The sequence below is a fragment of the Tiliqua scincoides genome, chromosome 2 (genome assembly GCF_035046505.1).
Source record: "Tiliqua scincoides isolate rTilSci1 chromosome 2, rTilSci1.hap2, whole genome shotgun sequence".
NCBI lineage: Eukaryota > Metazoa > Chordata > Lepidosauria > Squamata > Scincidae > Tiliqua > Tiliqua scincoides.
In genome coordinates, this window is record NC_089822.1 from 92,214,763 (window position 1) to 92,232,552 (window position 17,790).

General features: G+C 44.1%; 1 protein-coding gene across 1 annotated transcript in view; it reads right to left on the reverse strand.

Annotated features, from left to right (window-relative positions):
* Positions 1-17,790, reverse strand: part of TMEM38B (transmembrane protein 38B) — a 40,088-nt gene that overhangs the window by 15,691 nt on the left and 6,607 nt on the right. The window contains exon 2 of the mRNA XM_066615770.1: positions 8,221-8,377. Within this exon, the coding sequence (XP_066471867.1) occupies positions 8,221-8,377 (157 nt within the window). The remainder of the gene's footprint in view (positions 1-8,220; positions 8,378-17,790) is intronic.

Here is a 17,790-nt window from a genome sequence, read left to right on the forward strand (position 1 = left end):
CAAGACTGGCGTCTCATCCGAGGCCCTGGTTGACCTCTGGAATGGGGAAATGACTAGGGCAGTGGATGAGATTGCTCCGGAGCGATCTCTGCCACGTCACAGACTCGGAGTGGCTCCTTGGTTTACTGAGGAGCTGCGAATGATGAAGCGGCAGGGCAGGCGTCTAGAGCGACGGTGGCAGAAAACTTGTGATGAATCCAATCGAACACGGAGTAGAGCTCATTACAGAGCCTATTCCATGGCGGTGGTAGCAGCGAAGAGATCTTTTTTCTCTGCTACCATTGTGTCTGCTGAGAACTGTCCGGCAGAGCTGTTTCGTGTGGTATGGGGCCTTCTCCATCAGGCCCCTCCAGTAGACCAGGAGAAACACATGGTCAGCCGCTGTGATGCGTTTGCACAACTTTTCGCAGATAAAATTGATCATATTCTTCACGACTTGGATGCCACATTGACAATGTCTGACGATGTCCCCTTGGCAACTGCTTGTCCGGTGTTGTGGGATTCTTTTCAGCTTGTACAGCCTGAGTATGTGGACAGACTCCTTTGGAGTGTGAGGCCATGGCCTGCCTGCTTGACCCTTGCCTGGTTTGGCTGATAAGAGCTGCCCAGGGTGGACTGGCTGAGTGGACGGGGAGGGTGGTCAACTCTTCCTTGATGGAGGGGACGTTACCAAGCGCTTTGAAACGGGTGGTGGTTCACCCCCTCCTGAAGAGGCCCTCCCTGGATTCCACTGTATTAGACAACTACCGGCCAGTCTCCAACATCCCGTTTCTGGGCAAGGTAACTGAGCGGGTGGTGGCGTCTCAACTCCAGAGGGTCTTGGATGAAGCGGATTATCTGGATCCTTTTCAATCTGGTTCAGGCCGGGCTTTGGGATGGAAACCGCCTTGGTCACCTTGGTGGATGACCTACGCCAGGGACTGGACAGGGGGAGTGCGTCCCTGTTGGTCCTGCTGGACCTCTCAGCGGCTTTCAATACCATCGACCATGGTATCCCTCTGGGCCGATTGGCCGAGCTGGAGGCACTGTTTTGCGGTGGTTTCGCTCCTACTTGGAGGATCGGTTCCAGATGGTGGTGCTGGGGGATGCCTGTTCAACACCCTGGCCCTTGAGGTGTGGGGTGCCACAGGGTTCAATTCTGTCCCCCATGCTATTTAACATCTACATAAAACCACTGGGAGAGGTCATCCAGGAGTTTGGAGTGGGGTGCCATCAATATGCTGATGACACCCAGCTCTCTCTCTCCTTTCCTCCAGACTCCAGGGTGGCGGTTGAGGGCCTGGAGCGCTGTCTGGAGGCAGTGAGGATCTGGATGAGGCTAACAAGCTGAAATTAAATTCGGATAAGACAGAGGCTCTCCTGGTTTGGAAATCCTTGATGCAGGTGCTGGAGTATCGGCCTGCACTGAATGGGGTTGCACTCCCCCTGAAGGAGCAGGTCTGCAGCTTGGGGGTCCACGTGGCAGCTGTGGCTAGGGGGGCCTTTGCTCAGCTTCGGCTGGTGCGCCAGTTGTGGCCATACTTGGATCGTGCAGACCTGGCCACGGTGATCCATGCCACAGTGGCATCAAGGTTAGATTATTGTAACGCGCTCTATATGGGGCTGCGCTTGAAGACGGTTCGGAAACTGCAACTAGTGCAGAATGCGGCAGCCCATGTGGTTACTGGAGGTAGGCGGTTTGACTCAGTCAGTCCACCTCTCCAGTGGCTGCACTGGCTGCCCATTCGTTTCCTCGCCCAATTCAAGGTGCTGGTTTTGACTTTTAAAGCCCTATACTGCTCTGGGCCAGCGTATCTTAGAGATCGCCTACTCCCGCACAATCCGGCTTGTCCTCTTAGGTCATCAGAGAATGCCTTTTTACAAGTGCCGCCGCCTAGGGAGGTACGTGGGGTGGCGGCAAGAAATAGGGCCTTCTCAGTAGTGGCACCAACACTATGGAATTCCCTTCCCCTTGTCTTAAGAACTGCTCCCTCTCTTGAAACTTTTCAGCGAGGCCTGAAGACCTTTCTGTTTAGACAAGCCTTTTGAGTTCCTGGCCTTTTTAACATCTTTTTAACATCTTTTAATATCTTTTTTAACATCTGGTTACAGGCCTGATCCTTTTCTAATTTGCTGCGTTATGCTCTTTTACCTGGTTTTTTTTTTCTCTTATCTGACTACTGTTTTTATGATATGTTATGTTTTTATGTTTTTAAATTAAGTTTTGTAAGTTGTTTTTTAACCTTGTTTGTAAGTTGCCTTGAGTCCCTTCAGGGAGAAAGGCGGGGTAAAAATAAAGTTAATAATAATAATAATATCGGAGAATACAGCAGGTTCGCCTGGCCCATCACTCTCCAACCCCTCCCAGAAGTAGCTTGCAAATCCAGTTGTTGACCAGAAGTATACAACTACTTTTGAATGATGGGCTTCAAAGTTTTGAGCAATCTCTCATTTTCATCCACTCACAGCAAGAAACCTCTTCCGATAAATTCTACTGCAGAGTCACAATAGCTGAGCTTCAGAGATACAGGGGCACCTTCTGCACATCGACACAGCATAATGCACATAATACACTGGTATTTGCTTTATGGGTAAATCAGCAGATTCAACATAACATCCTAGTGCGATATAAAATTACACACAGTTTTTGCTTCAACAGAATTAGGAAAGTTATAACAAGTTTACAGAATGCTCAACGGTATTTCCAGAAGGGACCAGTAGATGTCACCAGTTGACAAACATTACAGAATCTTTTATAGTGAAGGCTTGTTCAATGGAAAAAAAGTTGTACTTCAGACTTTATGCACTACTAAGACAGGAATTTAAATATAATAGAGAAAAGCTGACTGAGAGAATGGTACTAGGGAGCATAAATAATTTGGATTTCATCTATTTTACAGCCAACGAAGCATTCCTAAGGAGGGCAGATTTTATGTGGAAATTAATATATGAATAAAGAATAGTGAGTGTATATCTTCTTATTCATATCTCATTTCTCTAGAAGTATATCTGCCACTTGCCACTTTTACACTTTCAAAACTAAAAATTTCACAGTTGGTACATTTCATTTTGACAATGATTTTCACAGCCTTTTAAAAAACACCACCCACTGCTCCCCAGATCCACACCATTGCATACATCAAAAGGCGCAAACGAGAATCCAATCTCCCCTTTGTCTTCCTTGAACCAGTTCCCAATGCACCTTTTCAGAAGACGAGGTGAAAGTTACAATCCCTACTTCTGGATCAAGTTAAGACAAGTAGGACCTTTTAAGCACATTGTGGTTACCCTTCACAAAAAGAAAATCTTGCTGAAATGATAGCAATGTTATCAACGAAAGTCAAATGGTCATCCTTCCCTCCCAAACATAGGAATTTGTCGCATGTGCGCCTTGCATATGGGTCCCTTACAGCGCAATCCTATCTTGCACTGGAACAGGCAGGCCAGGAGGCCTGCGCTGTATCTAGCGCAAGATAGAGGCCCAAAGTGGCTCAGCCGGAGGTAAGAGAAACTATTCCCCTTACCCCTGGGTAAGCTGCTGCAGCACCAATAGGTCTCCTCTGACTTGTGCAACCATAAGTCCAAGGAGAGCAGAGCATCTTGCAGCCACTCTGTGCCACTTGGGAACAGGGGCTAGGATCCAGCATATTTGCTGTGTCCCAGCCCCATCTCATGCTCCCTGCCCTCCCATCAGTGCCCGGGACCACCCTCCGCCCACCCTCCCCCACCCCGGAACATCTCCGCCTCCTGCCCACCCTCCTCAGACCCTTGCGACAGCCGACACAAGCCTTTCCTTTCAAGTGGGCGTGGAGGCTGGATTCAGCTTCCATGGGCCAGTGTGCATCCCTGCGCCAGCCAACTCTCAAGGTGCTGCAGTTTGGATTGTGCCCTTAGTTCTTTTCACTATAGCGGCTCAATGAGTAACAGTTCCCGCACACACACATTCATGTCACATGCATGCCCACCAAAAGGAACTCATGCTCAGTTCTTCCTATGTAAAAAGCAATTTGTTACAGGGATTTGTTCACATACACATCTGTCTTTAAAATTATGTTAAAGTTAACTGAACAGCTATACCAACCAGTAACCAGCAGCAGATCAACTCTTGCTGTGGAACAAGCTTGCTGAAAAGGGGCCAGGTCAGTGGTCATCAGCAGCTGCATTGCTCCTGACAGAATTTGGATTAAACTTACTTTTTCAGTGAACATTACATAGTTTTGAAGCAAAGCATTACCATTTTCCTACACAGAGATCAACTGTATGTAGGACAAACATATTTACTCACATTGTGCACAATACATAGTCAGTATGCTTTGTGTCCTACATGCATAAATCAGGCAGGCAAAATACACAGAAGCAGCTGTCCAATACCCTTAGGAAAAAACAAATGTGCTTTCCAGCAAACAAATGTCTTTAAGTAGGAAAATGGAAATATATAAGCCTACATTCAAGTTTATTACATCAAGAATGGCAGCATTTACAGGGAGAAAACCAATAGCAGAATCTTAGAAATGTTTACCAAGAGATAAGTCCAATTTTGTTCACTGGAGTTTACTCCAAAGTAAGCGTGCTTACGATTACAGGCAAAGATAACAGATTAGGTCAAGGGTGTCAAATTTGTTTCATACCAAGGGCCGAACAGCATGATGCCTGCTGAGGGCCGGAAGTGATGTCATTAGGCAGAAAGTGATGTCATTATTCAAGATATGGGAGAGCCAATTTTCATGTTGGCTGCCCTTACAGCAGTCCCAGCACTGCTCAGCCACTGAGAGCTTGAGGGCTGGATAAACAGTTTATGCTGGCTGCATCCGGCCCCAGGGCCTTATCTTTGACACCCCTGGATTAGACAGTCTTTAAATTCTTCCCTAGGGCTCAGCACTCTGGCACTGCAGTCAAAAGCCAGGTTAAGCCTTGAGGGAAACCAACTGATTGCCCAATCCTTTGCTTCTACGCTTTTCTCCCTCTTCTGAAGCAGGGATGTTTCTCTTGTACTCTTCCACACACAACACCCCCCAAAAAGAAAACTTCCCTGCACTGCTGGAGTTTTCAATTCATCCATGACTTGCTGACTGCTCCAGTTTGTGGCAAAGGAGGCAATTGGAATCATTTACTAGTTAGCAGCACTGCTGATGCATTCTTTGGGGACGTATTTTTCATGGAGAAAAGGATTCAACAAAGAACTGGATTCATGCTCAGGACCCCTACAAAATCCCTCAGGTAGGTCAGAACCCACATGAAATGAGCAGGCCCCACCCAAGACCAAACAGGTGCATCAGAACCCACTTGAAATGCTCACATCTGGTGAGTCCTGATCCACCCTGTGGGTCCGGGGCAGGCCTTGGACCTTTCTGGCTGGTCGGGGGCGGGCCCTAGCATGTACCCAGGTAGGCCCTGGGCCTTTTCCAGCAGGTCCTGGCCTGCCTGGCATGTCCCGGGAGGGCCCTGGGCCTTTCTGGCGGGTCCCAGCCCGCCTGGGCTGTAAGTGATGTCTTTAGGCAGAAAGTGATGTCATTATTCAAGATATGGGCAAGCCGGTTTTCATGTGGTGTGCCCTTACAGCAATGACATCTCAGCACTGCTCAGCCACTGAGAGCTTGAGGGCTGGATAAAAAGTTTCTGCAGGCCACATCTGGCCCCCAGGCCTTATGTTGGACACCCCTGGATTAGGTTGTTCTTTCATCTAGTAACAGCATTACAGGCAGCCCTCCATATTCGTGGGTTCAGTACCTGTGAATCTTAAGACCCGCCATGTGGGCCACCTGAAGACCTCCAAACCCAACCAGGGCTATGCTCCAGTTGGGTACAGAGACCTTTCTGAGGACCGGGTAGGCCTCCAGGAGGCCAAAATGCATGACTTCCAGTTTTCAGTCAAAAACCAGAAGTCATGGTTTTTGGCCCTCTGAAGACCTCAAAAGGGCCTCAGGACCCAACTCGGAGACTCGGAACGGAAACCCCGCAGATAGTGGGGGCTGCCCTATATTTGTTTTGCATTTATTTTAGCTGTTTGCAACAATAAAATACATTTAAGTCTCCAAGTGATAACCTGCATATATTATGTAACTTCCACTGTATCTTACTAGACCTTTCCATGTTAAGTAATGCTGTATAATATATTTTATAGTTTGAGATTAAATTCTCCTAGGGCACTTAAAATCCTGTGAAGAACATCTCATGGTTTTCTAGAAGTCTGTGTTTTATTCTTTGGACCATAAGTCCCAGCTATTTGCATAAAAATAACGTATGCTGAAGCATTTTCTCAAACTCAGGAAATAGTAATAAAATGTGCCTATACCTTAATACTACTTAAACTGAGAATTACTGTAATAAAAGCAAAATGTCAATCAACAAAAGTTTCTCCCGCTCCTTCACTCAGGTTGTTAACAGCCAATGTGAGTTAAATCAATAGCTTGTACCCTGGCAGCTCTTGATAAAAGCCTGAAATTCCAAAGTTCAAGCTGGACTTGAAACTATTTGTTAATGAACTTCACTAATTATTAAGGCATTCTAAAGGGATAACATACTTCTGTATGAGCATAAAAGACAACAAATAACCTTTTGTGTCTGTAACTATGAGCCAAATCCTATTCTTCCCTCCCCCACCAATACAGCAGTGCCAAAATGGTTACCACTGCAACTTGCAGAAAGGGAGGCAGTTTCAGAGGTCTCCTCTGGGCGAAGGAACAAGTGGGTAAGGGGGCATCTGCTCAGGCCTGCATGAGCTAAATAGCTGGTGCAAGTCCACTTAGACCAGCCCTATGGGTTAGGGTCCGGGAAAAGGGTTAGGATTCAGCAGCTGCCACTGCCATCAAACCTGCCCCCTTCCCAGATCCAATCCACTCATCCCCCACCCCACTACAGCCCCCGACTTGCATCAATGATGGGTTGGAGGGAGGTGACAGAAGAGGCAGACTTTGGGTGAAAGGCACCCCAAATCCACCATCCTCTTGGACCCCTTGCAATCTGCTGCTGACGCAATCCACATTAGGTGGCCTCATGGATGGGACAGCCCACACACACACACACACACACACACACAGGTACCGGAGCAGTCCCACCTGTCAGAGAAGTTACAATGGCATCAGCAGAAAAAGGGCAAAAGCAAAGAATGCTAGGAAACCACACACCCAGGGTTCAAATGCCCTCATCCCACTCACAACACAACACACATATCCAAAGAATATATTTTTGAGCAGAGCAGAGGTAAAAAGACAGCTGCCCTCTTCCAAAGGCAGAAGAAAGAAACACCCAAGTCTCCCGGTAGCAAGGTTTTTAGTTCATGTGGGGACACTCACCAGCTGGAAAGACTTTTTGCCAGAGGAGGGACTAGAACAAGTTACAAAGGAAGCCTCAACAGCACTCAGGCGAAGCACAGTACTAGTAGGTCACTGCACAAAGACACAAGCTGGGAACCAGACAAGATGAGTTTGAGCCCAGCCAAGGGATTTGCCCTAATTAGCAAGGCAGTCACGTTTTGCCTAACTAGAAACACCCATGGCAGGGACAAACAGAAGAGGGGGAGGCAGATCTAGCACCCACACCAGCAACTCCACAAAGCTGTTCTCTAATCACCCAGGCAGGACAACACAGAGACAAAGAGCACCTCCTCTGGCATTTAACAAGTTGCATCACAGCATACAGGCATACCTGGCACACAGACCTATCCAAGGAAACACTGCATGGGCCAATCACTGGGCTGGAAAATGATGCATGGCTCCTATACTGCAGCAGCCCGCCCAACTAACTACACCCACACACACCCCAGGCTTCACCACTGGCATCTGCCAGCAGGCTGCCCCTCCTATCCTCGTGTCCATCATATACCATGGCAGCAGAAGATGGGTGATTCATGATCACTGAGGAACTTCTCCCCCCCCCCCCACAGAGTTCCACCCTGAGGACAGGAGTTGGCCTTTAGTTGATTGATTGATTGATTGATTGTTAGATGAGTTAAAAATGTTTTTTTGATCTGTATTAAGAAAATGACCTTAATCTGCTTTTAAAATATACAGCAATATCACATTAGAAGAGGTTTTTCTCATCTTCTTTCACATATAAAAGTCTTCCAGGACTCAGAACTATTAATTCATTTGAATCCACATTTAACCAAGAGGATTAATCAACTGATTTCTGTAACTGGGCAACACCACCAAAATTAATCCCACAGACTTGCTCGAAGCCATATGTCACATAACTCTGAGGACAGTTTTAGTTGTAGGCAAACTTCTTTTTAAAGCTGCTTACCAGACTGATGAGGCAAGGAGGACATTTGTGGTGTTGGCAAGGAACGCAACTGGAGGTTCCGCAAGCATCAAGGCGGACAAAATGGACCCACCAAAGCAGTAAAGCATAGCGCTAAACCAGCATGCAACTGGGCTGTTGTGCGCTACTTCTACAGCTCCTGAAACAATACAAAATGCAAACAGTTGTTTTATAAGACGTTCTGCTATCACCCGTCTTACTTTTAAACTCCTCAGAAAGGAGACTGCCTGTAAACAAGTGAAGACAGCCATAGATCAACACATGGCTCTTTAAAGTTTGCCAACACTTTTCTACTGGAGAAAGTGATCACAGAGTTAAGCAAAAGTATAGGAAAAATCACCTTGTACAGAACTTCAAACTGACGTCAAAGCCCTCTTCAAGAAAAGAAGCAGAAGAATTTGTCCACTCTTCTGAACTCTTTGATTCTCCGTAGGAGGTATTTAACCCCAAGCACATCTTAACGCCACAAAGATAAACAGTTAGCATTCCTGGAGGATCAACCAACTATCAAATTGTTGATTTGCTAGACACAAAAATTGCTCATTCTTGAGATCTCAACACACAATTTCAGGAAAAAGACAACACACGTAGGAATCCTCCAGTGAAAATTCTGCACCTCAAGTTATATAGCACCCATAAGAACATTCAATATTTGAGACCGGTCACCAGTCTCAGTTTTGGAATGCACTTTTTGTCCTGGTAAAATTCCTCTTTTCTTACAATATACAGTCAGGTTGCACCTTACACAGTGGTTATGTTCTGAAGTCAGCATATAAGGTGAAAATTGCTTATAGATGGGCTCCCATATCTGCTGATTCAGTTATTCATGGATCAGGGTGGGAGGCAGGCACCCATTAACGTGATTTAGGGCATAATCCTAACCAACTTTCCAACACCAATGTAAGGGCAATGCAGCTCCGAGGTAAGGAACAAACATTCCCTTACCTTGAGGAGGCCTGCGTGACTGCCACCCAACTGCAGGATTCAGCACATGCCCCATTGGCACAGCTAAGTCAGTGTGGGAAAGTTGGTTAGAATTTGGGCCTTAGAGGCTTACCGCAGTGAAAATGGTCTTGCTTACCAGGGTCACTATAAGTATACAGCTTATAGCAACGCTCAGGCTGCCTCCCGGTCCCTTGAAAAAAACTAGACCGAGGTTAACTTCCACTTCCTTTTAACTTCGATCTACTGTTTTTCAAGCAACCAGGCTGCTAGAAAGCTGCCTGAGTGTTGCTATCAATTTTTATGCTTAAAGCAACCCTGTCAACCAAGACCATTTTTGTTGGGGTAAGCCTCTAAAGCAGGGATGTCAAACTCATTTCATACAGCAGGCCAAATATAATTCATGATACCTGCTGAGGGTCAGAAGTGATGATGTCATTTGGCAGGAAGTGATGTCAATAAACAGGTCAAAACCAGAAATAAGCATACTGTTCTTATGTAGAAACGCATTAGCTGCAACTGACAGAAGAGAAAACACAAAAATCTTGATCATATTTCAAGATATGGGGAAGCCCAATTATCATGTGGGCCACCCTTTCAGCAGTGAGACCTCAGCATTGCTCAGCAGCTGAGAGTCCAAGAGCCAGATTAAAAGCTCCTGCGAGCCGCATCCGGCCCCCGGGCCTTATGTTTGATACCCCTGCTCTAAAGCATGCTAAAGGGCAAGCTGGGGGTGGGGGCATGGAGACAGGCATCCCCCGTATCCACGGTTTCTGTATCTGTGGGGGGGGGGGTCAATGGAATGGATCCTTGGCAGATATGGGGGCACAACTGTACAATCAAAATTACCCCTGAAATTAAAGCTGAAAAGTGTTTACTGTTGCTTTAAAAACTCACAAAATAAGGGACAAACAGGAGCTAAGATGTCTGAGGGAACAGCAGATTCATTCTCCCATTTCACACTCACTGCATATACGCACTGAGTGGAATGGAAGATTGAATTGATTGCACTGTTTCAACAGTTTTTCTCTCTCTCCCTCCAAGCGTGTATACTGTATTTGAATTCTTGCAAGTAAAACGTGCATATGATGAAACCTGACTGTAGATCTAAAGTACTAATCCTAACAACATAACAATGTAACAGCTAAATATTTAAAAGACGGCAATATTTGCTTACAGACAAATTCCACAGCTGCAATAGTAAAATCACCTTAAAAACTACCCAAATATATTGGTACATTCGTTGTCATGGGCCAGCACCCACTTAGGAAGATGCATGGAGTGGTTTCTTAAGTAGGTAGGAACACCCACAAAGTATAGAGAAAAAGAGAAGGGGAAAAGCACATAGGCCTCAAGGCTAAGTAATTGAAGAGACAGGAGTAAGTGTTACTGATCTTGCATTGGCATTTACTGTTGTATTTTCCCTGAACCACTGAAATATGACTTTTGTCTAACTTGGTATTTCTTCCCATTTTCTCTCAAGACACTGAGGCAAATAAAGGTTGTGAAACCATTTACTCAGGTCCATTATTACAACTCCCTTCATCAGTAAGGACCTTATGACCCTTTGCAAGCCCTTGATGCAACTGTCCACATTTATACCGTTGCCATTTTCACAGGTAAAGCTGAAATCCATTTTTGGCATTTCACAGATTGTCGTATGTAAATCTTAGAAAAAAGTTACAATGACTAGAATATATATCCTCTACATGGGGCTGCCCTTGAAGATGGTTTGGAAGCTGCAATTAGTGAAGAATGCAGCGGCCCTGGTGGTTACTGAAGCTAGGTGGTTTCATTCTGTTGGACCACTGCTTTGATGACTGCACTGGCTGCACATTCACTTCCAGGCCCAATTCAAAGTGCTGGTTTTGACCTTTAAAGACCTTCACAGTGTGGGACCGGTTATCTGAGGGATCGATCTCCTTCTCCCATATTTTCCTGCCCACCCTCTTAGGTCATCTAGCTCTGCTGCGAGTGCGGTCTTTTTCCAAGTTAGGGGGATGGCAGCACAGGGGCAAGCCTTCTCAGTACTGGCATCACACTTATGGAACTCCTTACTGGGAGAATTAAGATCTACCCCCTCCCTCATGGTGTTTTGGCACAGGCTCAAAAGCTTTTTGTTTCGTTTGGCATTTGAGTTGTCTGCCTCTATAGCAGTTCCTTGAATGTTAATAGCTTTTCCCTCCTTCAATTGGTTTTCATTTCTTTCATTAATTCATTGTTTTTATAAATTGTATTTATTTAATTTTTTTCTATAAATTGTAAGGAACCTTAGGCATCTCTCCTAAGGTGGAATGAATGAATGAATATTAATTAATTTAATTAATTAATTAAATCCTGTTTGAAAGGGACCCTTCCTTCCCCATTAGAACATTCTTAAGTGTAATACCTCTACACAAAATGAGGACTCTTAAGACCACTTATGGAAAAAATGCCTCCTCATCCTTAACTATAGTAGCCCATGGCTCTTCCAGACAAGAGGTATGTTTTGGAAAGACCATGGATGTGGGGGCGGGGTGGAGGGGTGGGACAAATCCAGTAAAATAAATCCCATGCCCAGCTAGATCTAAAGTTCATGAAATACAGGCATTTCCCCATATTCATGGACCTAGTATCTGTGGATCTGGTTCTCCACAGTTCTCTGCAGCCTCCCACACCCATTAACGTAGTTTAGATGCCTACCCTGTGAATGTTTCTTTCTTTTACAGGACACTATAAGCATGCAAGCTTACTAGCGCAATGTGTAGGTAGGTTGCAGGCAGACTGAATGCTTGAAGAGATTGAATCAAACTTTTAACAGGAAGTGGGAAGTATTATGCCAAGTACAAAACCATCACTCTGTCAAATGAAAAGTTTAAACTTTCAGATGCTACTGATTGTGGCGAAAGGGAAACCATATTGATAATCAGGATTCATATTGGTCCAAGTTCCATTCACAGCCCTGACAGGGATCCTATCATGTTATAATAATGTATACAGGACTACGCTCATTTGAACAAGACAATCTCAGCTACCAGCTTTTTCCAAAAAAGAAATCCTAGTACTGTAAACATTGTATTATTCTAAAATTAGGAAGTGTTACATATTGGTTTCATGAATATGCAAACAAGAAAGCAGGGCAAATGACAACTGAAATCCTAGTGGAACAGATATACCACAGGAAAAGGAATGATTTCTAGCAATTTCAGTAATCCCGAAGACATTAGTAGTAGTTGCTAAATAACCATTAATGTCCTCTTAATAACCTTTCAACATTCATAGCAAAGACGAATGTTAACAGTCAAATATAATCAGCAAAATAAGTTCCAGTTATAGTTGTAGGTAAGCAACTTGAGAAGCTGGTCAAAAAAAGACCCACCTATCTAGTGGGTCCCGACCCACAGTGTGAGAAACACTGATATAGATATAGTTTTTGCAAAAGCCATATTAACAGTTATGTCCTGGTCATCAATATCTAACTACTGAATGAGCTTTAATATTTGTTTTGCACAACAGTTCAGATGTCAGTGCCGAGGGTAAGATTATTGCTGCTCACATATAACCCATCGACATTCCTTCCAGCATTAAAAGTTGCACTTAATTAAACTTAATTGTGTACTTGACAAGGTTAACAAGGGAGATAATGATCTGGATGAGCTATAGGGTTTCTTTAATGAGGAGACTGGAGTGCAAGAGTGCTGTTATAACCAAATGCCATATATTGCAAGTACCTATTCAGAAGGGTTTGTTAAAAGGTCAGGAGATGGGCACACATTTCATAAATGTGAATTCCACTATGAAATGAAACATTAGGTGTTGTTTTTGACTTTGCATAAGTGGTTAAAAGCCTGAACGCAACACCATTCCTTTCTCTCACAGTTGTGAAGAATATAGAACAGTGGTTCTCACACACTTAGCACCAGGACCCACTTTTTAGAGTGAGAATCTGTCAGGATCCACCAGACGTGATGTCATGACCGGAAGTGACATTATCAAACAGGAAAATTTTGAACAATCCTAGGCTGTAATCCTAACCACACCTACTGAGGAGTAAGTCCCATTTACTATCATTGTTAAAAGAATATACATAGTAGTCTGTTAAAAGTACAGGTCTGTAACATTTCCCCAAATGCAGTCACATACCATCTAATATATTAATAGATGGTATTAATTAATAGATATATTAAGTCTAATACATTAAAAATTAAATATTGAAATAAATGGGGACCCATCTGAAATTGGCTTGGGACCCACCTTGAGAAACACAGATATAGAAGGTATGCTCTTCTGCAGTCCCCACCCTGATTTAGAGAGATCATCTACTGTAGAAGAGCATGGAAAAGTTGCAGAATAGATTCTGCCCAAAATTCAAGCCTATTGCAAGTGTGTTTTGCTAGTTTGATAAAATTTAGTTGGACATTCCCATAAGATGCCAGCATTTTCATTTTAAACCATTTATTGAACTAAGTTGGGTATGATCTCACAACTCTGTTTATCATATAAAGCAGCCCAAGTTCCGATCAGTAACTTGCTTCAGTGTTCATTTGTAACTAAAGAAGAAGAGATACTTCATTTCTGCACATGACGCGCTTCAACATATACTGACGTGTGTCATGCTGCAACTTACATACAAGCATGTGTGTCTTAGGGGCTTACTGCTTGTGTGCAATTTACTACATGTTTTCACGCAAGGCACAATATGGTGTACATTTTCATGAACCATGTGTTTACATGCAGTGCATGTCTGACTTGTAGCAGCACACTTATTTAATCAGAAAGATTTATATCCTGCCCCATTCTCAAGGGGACTCAAGATAGCTTACAACCTATTTAAAAACACAATAAAGCATTACAGTGTTTTTATTTGTGTTTAAGAGAAAAGCAAGAAACAAGACATAATCTGGAAGAGCCTGAGCAAATAGGCAGGTTTTCAGAGAGCAAAAAAAAAAAACAGATTGGGGGAAAAATGAAATTCCCATGGGAACAAAGTTCAATCGAGAGAGTGCCATCACAGAGAAAGCCCTCTTATGAGTTCCCTCCAATATTCTGTCAGACAAGCGTGGGGTGCACAGAAGAGCCCTATTGGCAGGCCTTAGGATACAGGCAGATTCATATGGGAAAAAGTGATCCTTCAGGAACTCTGGTCCCAAGGTCTTTGAATTTCCTCATGGCCATGGTGACTAGTAGCAAACCGCATAGTTCTGAGGTACAAATGTACCCCAGGGCCTCTGCAGCGTCAGTCTGTTTCTTTCTGTACAAAACCAACACAGCAACTTATTTATGAAAAAAGAAAGTCCAAAAGTTCAAGCCAAAAATGAGAACATTTGCTTTAGTCCTGTGTCAGCCAAGTAACAAATGTTTGCTATCTCCATAAGCTGCCATTTTATTTGACTTTTGCCATTTATACCACAGGTGGGATGAACTACCTTCAGTGCTTAATGCATCACTAATTTGTACATTCTCTTGTCATTTGTGCTTATCCTGCAAGACATCTCTCACAATGATTAGCATGAAAGTATGCAGTGTGTCTACTAACTAATGCCAAATCATCTTCACATATGCTGAATAAGTGGTGAAGGTCATTAAGGTTATAACTACACATTGTGTACAACTTTGTGTAATGATGCTGCCTCTTTTTTAAAAACAGTTGGGGAGATTTTGAGCAGAGATGTGGTAGATGTGTGGGGATGTGTGTGCATGCTTAAACCTTTCTGTCGCTAGTTGCTCCACTGCAAATTACCTCAGCAATGTCCCCTCAACCCCAACATGCAGACAAATATACCTTTTGAGGGGATGTCACGTGAAAATATGATTTAAAGGAGAAGAGCAGAGGATTGAGATTGAATTAAGCACATATGTCCCTACTGTTTCTGTACTCAAAATTCACCTGTCAGTTTGTTGTTCATTCAAAACAAATAGCATTGGGGTTTTGCCATAAAATGTAGATAGCACCTAAAAAATGGGCCTTACAATAGAATACAGTTACTTCAGAAAGTGTTCTTAAGACAAAGGAATTTTCTATTATATTTCCACCCTTTTAGAGTTTGGTGGGGAGGATATACCCAGGAGTTTAACAAGTTTTATATAATTATATTTATCAGAACCACTGAACAGCCAAATCATCCAAAGCTTTCAGAAATAAAAATATCCTAACTGAACAATAAGAGAGAACAGATTTGTTGGTGAGCTTCCCTGGGAAAGGAACTCTACATACTGAATGCCGTGTGATTGAAGCAGGTGATCCTCACTTCAGATGGCTTTGGTACTCATGGCCAAACTACACAGTTACTTAATGGACGAATTGGGGGGGGGGAGAATGGGTGCCTGTTAAAGCTGAAATCATTTATGACAACACGGATGCAAGTACTATGCACAACATGACTAGATTTTAAAGAAACAGGCAGTGTTAAAATGTGTTAACTCGAGGGTATGTTAAGCCCATCATTAAGAGACAGACTGAAAGAGATACTGTCCCATTTTTGTCAGAATATAGCCACAGGGGCCTTGATCCAGGTTAGGCCTGCAATGAGTGGAAGGGTGGGGTAAATACTCCCCCCATGCTGTTTTCTCCATTGAAAATCACTCCTTGAAGCACAAATGTGCAGGAAAAGTCCAGGGAGGCGGGAGCAACAGTGACTTCAGGAAGGAAAACAGTAGATTCCCATTCATCCCCCCCTCTCTCTCTGACCCACAGTCCCGAACTGGATCAGCCCTCCCCTTGTTGCTTTTACAAAAGAGGCACGTCCTGTTTTAAGCCTGCCTCAATGATGGACATGATGAAACATGCAGTTTGGCCCAGAGAGCAGTGTTATGGAGTAACCCAAGCACAATGGGGACCTTGAATGGCAGAAGACTGTCCCCAAGGACCCAAGCCATTTACAGTGTTAAAGGCAAAAATCAACAGCTAAAATAAAACCTAGAAACTCGCTTCAAATAAGCAACGCTCTTTCAACAAATGTGTAATGTGTGCGTTCCCTGCAGTAAGCACTGTTTAACAAGATAATACTATTCGAACAATCTTTCACCTAGTTAATCACCTAGTTTAATGTACATATAGTTACCAGGGGAGCACATACCCCCTTGGATCAAATCTGCAAGTAGCAGAAACCTCAAGACTTGCAGAAGAACAACAAAAGCGGTTAAGACAAACTCTTCTGAGTTTCCAGAGAACAAAATATCATAACTATCCTTTAGCAATACAGATTAACACCTTATGTTTTCCCAAGTCCAGAATCCAAAGCATACTTTGGCTTGTATTTGGCCCAAAGGAGCACTGGACTTGTATTTCAGTCACAGACCCTCATTCTGCTTGAATCAACACTTTTCAAAAGCAATGACAAGGCAAAGGGTGGGGTGTACATCTGCTGTTCAGTCAAATCTCACTGAGCATGCCAGAAGTAGCTCTAGTTTCAGATCCCAACCTAAATATATTACTGGGTTTGTTATACAAGCACAGCTGGACTAGATGGGCCTATGGCCTGATCCATTGGGGCTGTTCTTATGTTCTTATGCTGTATATTCTATGGAAGAGTTATTGTCTCTTAGGGCCCAATCCTATCCAACTTTCCAACACCAATGCAGCCACAGTGCAGCCCCAAGGCTGCAAATGTTCCCTTACCTTGAGGTGACCTCTGTGACTGCCCCCTCCCTTTGCAGGATGCAGCACATGCCCCTTTGGCACCAATCCATCAGTGCTGGAAATCTGGATAGGACTGGGCCCTTAAATAGATAAAACAACTGTTATGGGGGGGGGGGGGAATACAGCATGTAGCAATGACATGAGACCTCTCTCTCCATTAGCAACTGTGCTTGCTACAACTTTATAGCTATATAACCTTCCTGCATGTCAACACTTGCAGACATGCTCCTGCCTTTACACACTATAGGCTGCCCAGTGACCCCATCACAAATCATCACTCACAATTCCAGGCTTTGCTGGTGCCAGTGGGGCGAGGCAGATAATTACCAGCTCCCTAAATATTCTCCATCAGATCTTCTAGCTGTGCCTGGGCTTCAGCCCATCATGGCAGGGAACAGGGGGTCACGAAAGGTTCAGAGTTTCACTGACAGGTGTGCGTGGAAGGCACAAGAGGAGAGCAGCCAGAAATAAAAGCATGAGACAGTTTTAAGTGAGGCAAAACTAGTTTTAGACGGAAGCTGGTCAGACACTCATCCCCTATCTTTCTATTCGTACTGAGGGCCAACACGCACAAGGGACACACGTCTCTTTACTGAGCACCAATATTTGACCCATGGATTCCTTCTTTCCTTCCCCCATGATGTTGCTTCATCCATCTAGAACAGGCAAACGTGTAACCTGTCCATATCATACAAGGCATCAAGTGATCCAGTACTCATCTCTTAAACCTACCCTAAAACCATCTGCAGACAAAATCATTTTTGCCATTAGCAATGTGAAATTCTTCAAAAGAAGAACGTTAACTGGCCACTCCACATGCACAAATGAGAGAACATGTCCTACAAACAAGTCTCTTGGTAGATGTTACATAAGAGCAGCCCTCCTGGATCAGACCCAGGGTCCAACTAGTTCAACTTTTCAGTTCTAACAGCGAGCAGCCAAATGCCTCCAAAAACTCACAGAGAGAGCATAAAATGTTCTCAATGCCTGGT